Source organism: Notamacropus eugenii, chromosome 2 (assembly GCF_028372415.1).
Source record: "Notamacropus eugenii isolate mMacEug1 chromosome 2, mMacEug1.pri_v2, whole genome shotgun sequence".
Lineage (NCBI taxonomy): Eukaryota > Metazoa > Chordata > Mammalia > Diprotodontia > Macropodidae > Notamacropus > Notamacropus eugenii.
Window position 1 is genome coordinate 317,519,286 of NC_092873.1, and position 13,108 is coordinate 317,532,393.

The 13,108-nt window shown below is 40.8% G+C and overlaps 1 protein-coding gene across 4 annotated transcripts in view; it reads left to right on the forward strand.

The window, feature by feature from the left end:
• The window catches only part of MGAT5B (alpha-1,6-mannosylglycoprotein 6-beta-N-acetylglucosaminyltransferase B), a 130,734-nt gene that overhangs the window by 24,768 nt on the left and 92,858 nt on the right, over positions 1–13,108 (forward strand). For all 4 annotated transcript variants that reach the window (XM_072645112.1, XM_072645111.1, XM_072645114.1 and 1 more), the window contains one exon: positions 12,268–12,409. In XM_072645112.1, the coding sequence (XP_072501213.1) occupies positions 12,268–12,409 (142 nt within the window). The remainder of the gene's footprint in view (positions 1–12,267; positions 12,410–13,108) is intronic.

The following is a 13,108-nucleotide window of genomic DNA, read 5'->3' on the forward strand; positions in this document are numbered from 1 at the left end:
AATGGTCAGTACTATAAAAAGACAATGTACCAAAACAAACTACCGCTTATTGAAGAACTAATAAGACTTTCTGAAGAAGCAGAGCAGAGGATGGATTGCAATCTAAGAGGCTCTGAAAAGAACAGCCCCATTGTTCTGCTATGGAGATTGTCAGAGCTAGATAATAGCTTGGAAGATGATGATTCTGAAGATCATAATATTGGTACCTACTAAGGAGTCAGGGAACTCAGCCACATGTATTCCAACCAAAGGGGTTTGAATCTCCATGCAGATAATAGGAAAGGAATACTCCTTTCCAATCTAATCTACTGGGTGAAATATTACCTGGGGAACACAGGATACCCAAAAGAAACCATGAAAGCCAACTGATCCATCCACAAACTCAGGTCTGGTATTGCAATCCAACACAGGCAACTCCTAGAGACTCTTAGAGAATGGAGGGTACCCAGAGGGGACTAGTTAGCTTGAGCATAAATTCAGGATTTTTGGACTGGTAGGTATAGTAGGATTATTCAGCCAGTGAACATATTTAATTATGATGATTCAGAACAAATTGGAGGTCATGCATGTAGTCAGTTAAAAATCTCTCTCTGACTGTATTATGGCTGAGCATGTTTTTTCCACTAGTTATGGAAGGCCTAGATCTTTGTGGAAGCAAGTCTCTAACTTAAGAACTGTGTCACATGGACTTTACTAAGACTCTTTCTACAAGGCTCTGGGGAAACTTCTTGAGAGAACGATACTTGAGCCTTCCCAAGTCACTAGAGTGCTATCTAGAAATGGTCAATGGGCAAGTATGTCACAAGAACCCCTGCTGGATCAGCTGAGGACAGAGAATGTTTGACCTGGGGGTACAGAGGGGTTGGAGAAAGTGTATATAAGAAGCAGAATTTGGTTGAATTCTGAGTTTGTGTGGCCATTCTCCCCCACTTCTACCATACCAGCCATCCTACTGAGGTGCCAAGTTGTGAGGGCAGCCCAGAGAATGTAGTATATGTGTATGTGCTGTATTTCATAGTGGAGCAAAAAGTCTTTGTGAAGGAAAAGACTTTTTATTGTTTTTCTTTTTGCCTTTGTATCCAGAGGGCTTGACATGGCACCATTCCAATGCTAGGCAAAGAATATGTTTGTGAGCTAAATCGATGTAGAATGTAGAGGAGCAGAATGGACTGCCTCATTCATGGAGGAGCAGGAAGGTTCCTCTTTAGGGGAAGTCTTCCAACCAGGCTAGAGGAGCACTTGCTAGGCATATTGTAAGGGGTTTCCTGTTAATGTTACAATACATGGCCTTTAACGTCTCTTTAGATTCGAGATTTGGTGATTTTGGGTAGGAGTTAGGTCAAATCTCTTGTCACTGGCTTTACCTTTGTCAACTGTGAGAAGGAGCTGGGCAATCAATAGATGTTGAATAATCAAATAAATTGATTAGTAAATCAGTTGATTAATTAATTATATGACATTAGGTTCTTGTTTCCAGTAACTTGCATTAATGTACAGAGGAAATATAATCTAAGACAGGGGTCTAGGCAGTAAAGGGCTTAGGATATGTTGGGATAGGAAAGTCCCAAATGGTATAACTGCACTGCATACCAGACCCAGGTCTTGATGCCAAGATATTTGAGGAAATATAATGTAAACTAGAAACAAATGATTTCACTAAAGCTTCCCTGGGATCTATGAGGCTAATAAACTTATGAGGATCTATTATCTACATAGTTCACATGAACCTTGTCAAGGATTTGATTGAACTGCATGAAAGGATTCTAGGATTAGGAGGCCCTAGAATTAGTTTTGGTGATTATAAAAATATAAATAACTGGTATTAGAGTGGGAGTGGGAGTGGGAAGGGATTTCCAACTAAAAAACTAGGTAACTAAGTGAGACAATGCTTTGAGATGCCTGGTCTGGTGGGTGGGATGGGATGGAATAAGGAAATTTTTTTTTAAGCGTGTTTGGGTTTATTCTGAGTCATCAACCTTTCATTCAAAAGTACTACTTAATGTATTGGAGAGGAAGAGGAAGGGGAAGAAATAATTGTTCTGCTTATGAAATTCACTTAAAGAAGGTAACTTGAAGATAACAAGTCCATCCACCTGTCTTCAGAGAGACCACTTTTTTACCACTTTACAGGAGCCGGTGTTCTAGAATTAGAAGGGGACTTTAGACATCCAACACAATCACAGAACCTCAGAGACTAACCCAACCAGGTGGTACCTGATCAATAATCTCCTCTGCAAGATACCCAACAAATGGTCATCTAATCTTGGGTTAAAGAACTAAAGATCCATTACATGATGGGAACTCAGAATATCCTGAGGTGGCTGCCTCATTTTTCTTTTAGATAACTCTAAGACACTTTTTCCTTACATTAAACATTATTTACTTCTCTGTAACTTCCATCTGTTATCCATAAGCTCTATCTACTGGGGTCAAACAGATCAAGCATAATCCTCTTTGTGCATAATGGCCTTTCAAATATTTTAAAGACTTCATGAACATATCATGTTTCTTTTTTGTTTTCTCCAAGTTAAGTCTCCTTAATCATAGAACCATATAGAGAGAGGTGAAAGGAACCTGAGAGGCTATCAGATCCATTACCTCTATTTTACAGATGAGGAAACTGAGGCATGGAGTATTTAAAGTTATTTTCTCAGGGTCACACAATCTAGTAAGTGTATGAGGCAGATTCAAATTTGGATCTTCCTAGAGATCATATGTCATGAATGATCTCAAGGAGAGTCACCATTCTGGTTGCTTTCCTCCGGATCCTATTCATCTTATCAATTCCTTTCATTTCTGTGCTTTTCCTTCCTTTCCTCTGAGAAGATATATTAACATCTAGTTCCAGATCCAAAAACTTCCTTTCCATATAGATTAGAAATTTCCCTATGTGTTTTCATCTGTAGCAATTATGGGTATGCAATTTTTTCTTCTGTAGACTAAACTGTTAATAAATGCAGTATTTAAACACTAATTCTGCCAAATCCTGTTGGTGGAGATTAAAGTGAATAAAGCATGTAAATTTTTCTTTCATCAAGCCAAATTTTTCCTTTTTGCAAGTTTACACTATTATTTTTCTTTTGGTCCATGCGGCCAAGGAGAATAAATCCAATCCATCTCCCACATGACAGCCCTTCAAATATTTGAAGGTATTCATCATATCTACTTTAAATCTTCTCTTTTCTTGGCAAAAAACAAAAATAAAAAAACAACTTCAGTTCCTTTGATTTATCCTTAAGATCTCAAGACCTTTCACTATCTTGGTTATCTTCTTATAAACATTCTTGATCTTTCCTAATATGTTGCTTGAGGAAATAAACTCAGTATTCAAGATGTGGTCTGAATGAAGGAGTACTATCACTCTATATCTTCCTTATCTTTTAATTCTACTCCCTTAGTTTACTGGGGCAGCTAGGTGGCCCAGTAGGTAGACCTTCCAAATTCCTTCTTTCCCACTTCAAACACTTATGGAAAGCATGTCAGAGTAGAGGGCTAAATACTGGGTAACACTTGGTTAATAATGGGAGCGTAAATAACTTTGAAAAGGTAAGCATATTTAGGTCTAATGGTAGACATCTTTAGGGCGGGTGGAGGGGAGGGAAGAAAAAAAGGAGCAGCAAAGAAATTTACCTAGGTTCAAGTCCTATCTGTGACCCATATTAGCTGTGTACTATTGAGTATCCTGTGTACTATCCATACTATCCTAAGCAAGTCACTTAACTTCTCAGTGCTCCAGGAAACTCTTTTAAGACTGCAAGTTGCAGAGATCATGCTGATGTATATAGGTGAAAGATTTTCCCATCCAGGAGTTCTCTATATCAACAAAACCCAGATCTAGTCCCCACTCTTCTAGAATCAACTCATTCCCGGCCCAGGCATCAAAGCTGCTCATTTTAAGAAACTTTCTCTGGGTCCAGGAAGGGAGAGATCTCTGAGTATTAAGGATTATATGAACACTCCAATTTTTATTCCTTCACCTGTAGGGAGGCATGATTTTGGGGGGAAGCTCCTCCATCCCTCAAATATTCATCCATTTCCCCATAGCCAACAAGCTCTGCCTCCTTCCTCCTTGCTCTATACCTTTTGTTGCCCTAGTTTCAGGTCCTGCCTCCAGGAATTTACACCTATTCTTGTTCAAATATGACCTGTCTCCCACTTTTGGAATTGATAAGCTAACTGACTTTTCCAAAGGAAGTGATCTCTCCTCTCTAATCTCAAGTGTGCTTAGTACAGCAAGGGTGTCCAGCCAGGAAATGACTTACATTTACATGGTAAGGGAGAATAGTACTTCAGTTAGACAGTCATGGTAAACAGAAATTCCAAAGAAAAATATTACAGGGGACACATGTGGTATTGGTGATACCCTCATTCTGTTTCCCCTCTATCAGGGGATTAAGCTAAAATTTCTCTGCTCCAAGGGAATAGGAAAAGATTGTTTTGTAAGGAGTTACCAGTAGAGGAAGTTAGGTGGCACAGTGGATAGAGCACCAGCCCTAGAGTCAGGAAAACCTGAGTTCAGACACTTATTAGCTGTGTGACCCTGGGCAAGCCACTTAACCTCAATTGCCTCAAAAAAAAAAAAAAGTTACCTGTGACCTCTCTTCAAGGACAGTGGATAGCAGCTGTATCATTATCCCTGAGGATAGGGAGGGCTGACCAGAAAGAGCTAGTTTTTTCCCCTAGGGATGGGACAACTCCTAGCCCCTATTCTCTATTCACCCAGCTGCAAGTCAGTTTCATTGCATCCCTGTGCACTTAGGGATAACTGGGTGTCACAGTGGATAATAAGCTGAGCCTAGAGTCAGGAAGTTGGGGGTAATAATAATAGCCTCTATTCACCAGGGTTCTTTTTTTAAAATTAATTAATTTGTTTTCAGTTTTCTACAGTCACTACAATGACTTAGAGTTTTCCCCCTCCTTCTTCCCTCCCTCCTTGAGACAGCGTGCAATCTTATATAGGTTCTACACATTCATTCTTATTAAATACATTTTCACCTTAGTCATATTGCATAGAAAAATTAAAATGAATGGGAGAAACCATGAAAAAAAAACAAAACACAAGAGAAAATGGTCTGCTTCATTCTGCGATCCAATTCCGTAGTTCTTTCTCTCGATGTGGAAGGCATTTTACCTCAAGAGTCCACTGGGAATTTTTTAGGTCCTTGCATTGCTGTGAAGGGCTAAGTCTACCAGAAAAATTCATCGCACACTGTAGCTGTTGATGTGTACAAAGTTCTCCTTCACCAGGGTTCTTTTAAGGACCAAATGAGATAATAATTGTAAAGTGCTTAGCACAATGCCTGGCACATCATACTATATAATAAGTACTTAATAAATGTTTTTTCCCTTCCCTTCTCCATGAGGTAGTGCCAGAGCTGGCTGGGAATAATCTATTTCTGTTTTATACTCAGGCAAGATGAAGTCTGAGAAAACAACTTCTCTAAGATCCAACAGCTAGTTGGTGGCAAAGTCAGGGCAAGAACACAGGTCTTGGCAGCAGGAGGATAATGAAAAAAACATAGTTTGGCATCAGAGGGCCTGAGATCAATTGCTCCTGGTTATCTCCAACAATGAGCAACTGGTCTGAATGATGTTTAAAGGGTCCTTTTCTGACTCTAAATCCTGTTATCTAAAAGGTACTCCTCTCTTGTGTGTCATATATATGTCCTTTCTCTCCCAGGTCCTTCTCTGGTGTCTGTTTCCCCCTTTTCCCAAAACCCACACATAGAGCTCGGCATAAATTTGTCCATTTATTAGAAATCCTGTGGCTGATCAACTATTGGGCTTTGCATGTGGAAAGAAAAGTGCCTAGAGCTGAAGGGCTTTGAGCTTATTCAGCAGGATTGTTAAAAACCCAAAGAAAGATTTAATTAATAAGGCATGTCCAAATCTGTGGACTCCCTGGCCCTTGGGCATGCGTGCATGCGCATGCATGCAAACACACATGCTCACACACACACACACACACACACACACACACACTACTAATTATCAGCAGTGATTGGAAAGGAAAAGAAATCCTGGAGAATCATGAGGCTGTTTAATGGTATTTGGTTTCAAATGCTTTGCTCATTTTTTAAAAACACAGTCTCCTGCATAAAGAGCGTTCATCTTCCTAGCAAAATGTGGGAAGTTTCCATTTCAATGGCCCAGTTCTGGGCAAGCTCTGGCTTTGTTCCCACTCTTCCCGTGCTGTCAGTGAGTTGAGCTATGCAGAAATAGGCCTAAATTCAGGGCAAATTATTTTTTCTTTGCATCCTAGACCTGAGGAAGAAGGATGATGGAGGGATGTGCTGGGGCCTTAACATGTAGGAGGGACAAATAGAAAAATAGCGAAAACAAAACGGAACAAATGACGTGACAATCCTCTGAAGCAGAGACTGAATTTGGGAAAACAAAGACCAGGAATTTCAGGCTTCCTTCCCCACGTTGAAAGAATTAAGTCCAAGATCTAGATAATTTGGTCTTTGTAGTGGGCAGTTCCAAGTCTTTGTAGTTCATAACAGGGTCTCTGGATATAAAGAGGTGAACCAAGCAGGAGCTGCAGCAGATGATGCTTGTCCCAGGTCAGGGAAAAGCACCCTGTATCCTCAAGCCCTGGTGTTCTCTGCCTCTGAAACCAGGATCTTCTCCTACAGAGGTGGGGCCAGGTAGAGGAGGGAAGATAACTATCTTTGCTTATAGGCGGCACAGGGGATAGAACTCTGGGCTTGGAGTCAAGGAGATCTGAGTTCCTATTTGACTTCAGACACTTCCTGGCTGTGTGTCATATGATCTCTGTCTGTCTAAGCTCCCTCAAATACAAAATGGAGATAGTAATAACATGGTAGTTGTGAAGTTCAGATGAGATCATATTGTAGTATTTAGCATAGTGCTTAGCACGCAGTAGGCATTTAATAAATGTTGATTCTTTTCCCTTGTTTCCATTATAGCTCTTGGACAATGTATACCCCTCTTCTGTGAGGGGGTAGATGGGCACTTTCAACTCTCCCTCATTACCAGAAAGAAAGTCACCTCCCAACAATGTCACCTCTTGGTCCTCCAGTGCCTCCCCAGGCAGCAGTTGTCCAAAGACTACTGAGTCTTATGATAGGCAGCCATGTGGAAGGACCAATGAGCTCTGTAGTAATCAAAGGGCTATCGTGGTCCTTTGCGCCTCTTATGCCAGTGCTCACTCTGCTGGGGACTGTTTGTCTATGCCTGTTTGACTGTAGGTGCTAATAGGGCCCAAGCTGTTGCCTGCTGCTCCTGCCCCTGGGGGCCATAGCCACCACTGGCATCTGCCCCACTATCCAGAGTCAACTGCTACCCTACTGTATCAAGGCTTGAGTGCTGTTGTGGATTCTACCACAGCCCTCCTGGGCTAACAGCTTCCTCTTCTTGGGCCTAAGCTCTGCTGACCTTGTTGGGCCCTTATTCCAGGTCCTAGCTTTGACCCTTATGCTAGAACAGAAGATTACTATGGGCACATGCTGCTACATCATCCCCTGATTTCCCAAGGGCAAGGCAGGATCCTTATGTAGAGTCTGACTCTGCCCCTCCCCATGCCAGGACAGAGACTTCTTGCAGGTTTGTGATGCTACTGCTGAGGCCTAGCTGCCCCCTCTGCTAGTCTAGGTGCTGCAAGCCAACAGGAAACTCAGACAATGACAATCATATTGATCAATCATGCTCAGGCCTGAGTTCCTCTTCCTCTCAATAGTTATCCTCCATCATGGGAATTTCTTCCTGCTGCCAGTAGGAACCCACTGAGGGGCCCAGGAGCTCCCAACACCTCTAATTTAAAGGATAACCACCAAGAGTAGGATAACCCAGCTCAGAATTATTTATGCTATATGCAAACAGTAATTATTTTTGCCAGAGTGGGGGGGTTAGAGGGCTAGGGCCTGAGCTCTGCAGGGACTTCTTACAGACAGAAAAACAGAGAGATAGACAGAGACTGAAAGAGACAGAGGAAATTACAGTTCTCAGTACAAGAGTGAGAGTGGCAGCTTCTTTTCTTTTTACTTCTTTCAAACTATAACATCCCCTATTCTCAACAAATCAATTGGGGGTATAATTGGTGCATTCGTTCTTATCTCCAATTCCAGAAAGGTTCCTGTGGCATATCAGGAAATTTCTTTTCCTGTGTTTCTCAACAAAGTCCATGTGGCACAGCTCCTAGTGTCCTCTCAAATGTCACATAGAAAGTCCCAGTTTCTTCACCATGGTTTCTCAAACATTATAATCTTGGGGGAAGAGACTGGCCTTAGTGTAGGCCTATTAGCTAGTGGGCCTACAAACCTCTATCTCACCTAGATACAAGAATTTATACAAAGTCTACCACAAGCAATCCGTAGCAGTTTTGTTTTGTTTTTGAGGGTATGTCTCTTATTGACACCAAGCATATTCACATCAATCTATCCCTATTGAATGACCAAAGACAGTTTACACCTTAATGTCCCAGAAGAGAGGGATTGTCTCAAAGTAAACAAACCTCAAAAGCATGGAGACCAGTCTGGGCTCACCTTCCTCTCCATCAGCCATCAACCACTTCAACAAGATTGTCCCTTTTCAATCCTGCATCACTATGCCAACTGTTCTGAGCTATACCTGACTTAGGTCAGTCCCCAGGAAGTTTAAGTTTGATATCAGAACAAAATGAGGCACTTGTTCATTCAATTGTTTAAAAAAAAGCAAGAGAGTGATTTGCCCAGCCATAGCTGGGGAAGGATATTCAACAAAGGATATATGCTGAGGACACCATAAATCAGTTCAGCTGATTGAAGCTTCTCTGCCTTTGAATAATATGGTAGCACCAGCCAAACCTCAGAGATGTCTTGGAGCTACTTGGAGCTTTTTTGTACTCAGGTGATCAAGAAGTGTTGTGAATAGCCTGAGCCTTTGGTTCTCTGATGGTTTTTAATACTTTTTGAGGAAAAAACTTGCCTAACTTGAATGGGAATGGGATAAGGAGGGGCAGCTGTTTTAGGATACTGCTTCTATCACTAAAATGGTGTGTGATTTGAACCCAGAAGAAAATTAAGGACTCCAAAAGACGAAGATGAAAACAGGAATCTAAGGAAACAGTTCAGGTGTAGGAGATGTGGAGAATCAAGACAGAATGATGAATTGGGGGAGTGGTAAACTGTCTGATTTGATTGAAGTAAGTGTGAAAATGTAGCCTGTGAAGGATCTAAAATGAAAAGCTAGAGAGTCTGTGTTGTATACCAAAAGTGATAGAGAACCACTAATGTCCTTGAGCAGAGTACGAATATTAATTCAAGAGGGGTGAGTCTTGAAGCACAGGTACCAACGAGGAGTTGTTTCAACAGTTCAGGTGAGAGCTAATGAGGACCTGAACTAGGTTAATAGACCTGAAAGGGAAGAGAAGTGGAGGTAGAATGATAAATGAATTAGATTCTAGGGCTGTGGAGGTGAGGATGATTCAGAATAGGGAACACAGGAGACTGGAAGGATGGTGATATTCTCAATAAACTTAGAAAAGTTTGGAAGAATAGTGGGCTTACAAGCAAGGAAAATGGGTTTTGTGAAATGCATATAAGACATCCAGGTAGAAATGTTTAGCAGACATTCAGCAGATATAGGATGAAAGCTCGTGAGAGAGATAATGGTTGGACATAAGGATTCAGGAGTTATCTTCATAAAGATGATCATTGAACCCATGAAAACTGATGAGATCACCAAGAGTATACATTTAGAGAGAAGAGAAATAGTCCAGGACAAAACTATGGGGGACACCTACCATTACAGGTCAGGAGGTATCAAGGAGACTGAAAAGGAGCAAACAAGTAGAAGCAGAACTAGGAAAGACCAGTGTCATGAAGACCCAGGGAGAGCAGAATGTTCAGGAGAGTTTTGTCTATGAGTCAAATGCTAAATAAGGTCAAAAAGAATAAGGACTGAGAAAAGACCACTGAATTTGGTAATTAATATATAAAAGCGTAATCCTTTTAGATTAGGTTGAAAGACCTGAGGGGCAGAGACTTGAGGGGAAAGCCTTTTCAGATTGCAAAGGAATCATTCCACACTTTAGAAAGGTTCTGAAGCTTGTATGAAGCTAGGCAATGAATTTGCCTTAGGGCACAGACTACTCAATACCTTCATCCCCAGTCATTCTTCTGCACAAGACTTGTGAAGAACCTGTGAACTATAACTTGGTTAATAATCGTTAAAAGTAAAGTCCCTCCCAGAGGGAAACTACCTCTGAATATGGAAGCATTGTTCAAAGCTGAGACCCTGAGGGAGTCAAAAAGGAGATCTTCTGCGAATCCTAGGCCAAAAGATTGTTGGCTTAGCTGAAAAGAACACTGTAACAGCTGAGCCAAAGGAATGAGGTGGCAAGAAATAAATCACTGGAAGGACTATGGAAAAACAGGCACATACATACTCTGGGCGGAAGTGTGAATTGGTCTAGCCATTCCAGAAAGCAATTCATCTGTGCTTCCAAAGTCACTAAACTGTGTGTACTGTGATCCAGCAATAGCAGTACTAGGTCTATACCCTGAAAGGATCAAAGAGGAAAAGAACCCCTATGTACAAAACTATGTAAAGTAGTTCTCATAATAGGAAAAAAAAACACCCTGGAAACTAAGGTGGTATCCACCTATTGGGGATTATCTGAGGCCAATTATGGTATGTGATTTTAATGAAATGTTAGTGCACTACCACTGCACCATTAAAAAGTGGCGAAAATGATGGTTTCAGAGAAAGTTGAAAAGACATGAACTGATAAAGAGCTAAATGAGTAGAACGAAAACAATTTTTACTGTAATATCAACATTGTAAAGAAAAACAACTATGAAAGACTTGAACACTGACAAACCTTGATTCCAGAGGTCTGACTAATGGTGAAGTCTGCTACTGACCTCCTAACAAGAAGTTTGAGGGGACTCAAGGTGCAGAATGAGATATATGCTTTTGGACATTAGCAATGGGGGTAATTTGTTTTGCAAGACTATTTATACTTGTTACAAGGATTTGAGTTTTGTTTTTCTTTTTTTTCAAGAGTAGGAAAGGTAGGTGTAGTGAAATAGTTATTATTTTTTTTAAAAAACTAAAATAACATAAACGTTACATAAAAACTAACAGATTTAACAATTAGTAAATTGTTCATCGGTAACCTTGGAGATACAAGTTTCAGCAGGGTGGTGGTGTTGAAACCATATTGCAGACTGAGAGGTGTATGGAAAATAGAGGCAGTAAGTGGTTTCAGAACTTCTGTTATATGGAGGTTCTATGAGATGGGAGGTAGGAGGAATAATTTTAAATTTTGCCTAAGGCATTCAAATGAAGACATTAGTATTCTGTTCTGCTTGGAGTTCACCTACACTTTTTTTCAGCTGGAGACCAGAGTGAGGCAAAGGAAGGAGAAGTGACAAAACCATAGCTACTCTGTTGATTTGTTATCTTAGGAATTTGCCTGGCTTGAAGTTGTCTTCTCTCTCATTTTTTACTTAACTCCTTCACCTTGTCATTTAATGCTCTCCAGAACATGCCTTCAACTTGCTTTTCCAGATTATTTCCCATACTCCCTTTCACATTACTCTGTACTTCAAACAAACAACTACTTGCTGGCCTCTAAACTCAACATTCTTATCTGCTGGAATTCATTCTCCCACTCATTTTTACCTCTTAGATTCTTTAAATCCTTCAGTGTTCAGCTCAGGTATCACCTCTATCCTTCTCTGATCCTTTTAAGGGTTCTCCTTCCTCAAATTCTTACTTTTTCTCATCTGTGAATATGTTGTATCTTCCCAGTAGAATGGAATCTCCTTAAAAATGAGGATGAGTTTCTTTTTCTTTTTTCTTTTCTTTTCTTTTTTTTATGTGTGTGTTTTGTATCCCCAAGACCCAGCTCATTGTCTTATATGTGATAGGTGCTTTATAAATATTTGTTGAATGAATAACTGAAAGATCCACTGCTATTCTCTCAATTTTCCCTCTTCTATTTAAATGACAAAAAGTACATATTGTACTCAAGTAGTCAGGAAAATGTCTATTTGTCTTCCTATTATCCAATCCTACTCTACAAAGAAGCCTTGAATTTGGGATTGTGGTCTATGCCCCAGATTCTATCAGTACTGTTATTGTGTTTCTGATGAGAAGTTCTCAGCACAATAGGAATACCAAAAAGGATCCCATGAAGCTTTGTTTGGCCCTGTGCCATCTCTGACCTACCCTGATCCCTGTGAGCCAAGTTGCTTCTAAAATACCCCCCTCACCATAGTTACTTGGGCCTAATTCTGCTGAGTTCTCTTCCTACAGTTATTGGTGCATTGGAGTCCCGGGTTGTTCTACGAAAGATGAGTGACCTATTGGAGTTGATGGTGAAGCGCATGGACACGATGGTGCGTTTGGAGAATGGCAGTGAATTGCGCAGGGGTGATGAGGAACATGCTGTGGATAGGTGAGTTGTGTTTGTCCTTTACCATGATATTGGGGAGATGATGATATGACTTGCAGTTGATTTTGATTTGAGTGAGCTTGGGCTGTGCAAGGGCACCAACCTTACTTTCTCCTCCTGAGCCATCTGGGTCCAGTGGCCAGATATTCATCAGGTCAGCTGAGATGGCCCAGGATGCAATGTGAGACCCTGGCCCTTTTAGACTGAGGCCTTTTCAGGTTCTCACTTTGAGTGAGGTAACACTCATTCAGTGACCAGGGGTAGGGACTATAAGATTCCTACCTAGGAAGTGATGTCTATGGGTAAGTAGATTGTGAGAAGTGTGGAAAAAAGGCAAGCACTTTCTTCCACCTTTGGGAAGAGTTCATTCATAACAAGAGTGGATCTAACACTAGATATTTTCACTAAAGTCTGTTGATTTTAAGTATCATTCATGGTCATGAAAAAGTTAGATCTGGAGATCAGTTCTGTTGCTTACTTAAGGATGCTTTGGTCAAGTCACTTATCTTCTCTGGTCCTCAGTGTCTTTATTTGTGAAATGATGACATTATCCTCAATGGCCTCCAAAGTTCCCCCCACTCTAAAGTCTGTGATGTCCAACCCCTTCATTTTGTGAGTGAAGAAACTGAGGCACAGAGAAGGGAAGGGCTTTGCTTAGTGTCATATTGCAACTTAGGGACATAGCTAGGACTCCTTATCTAA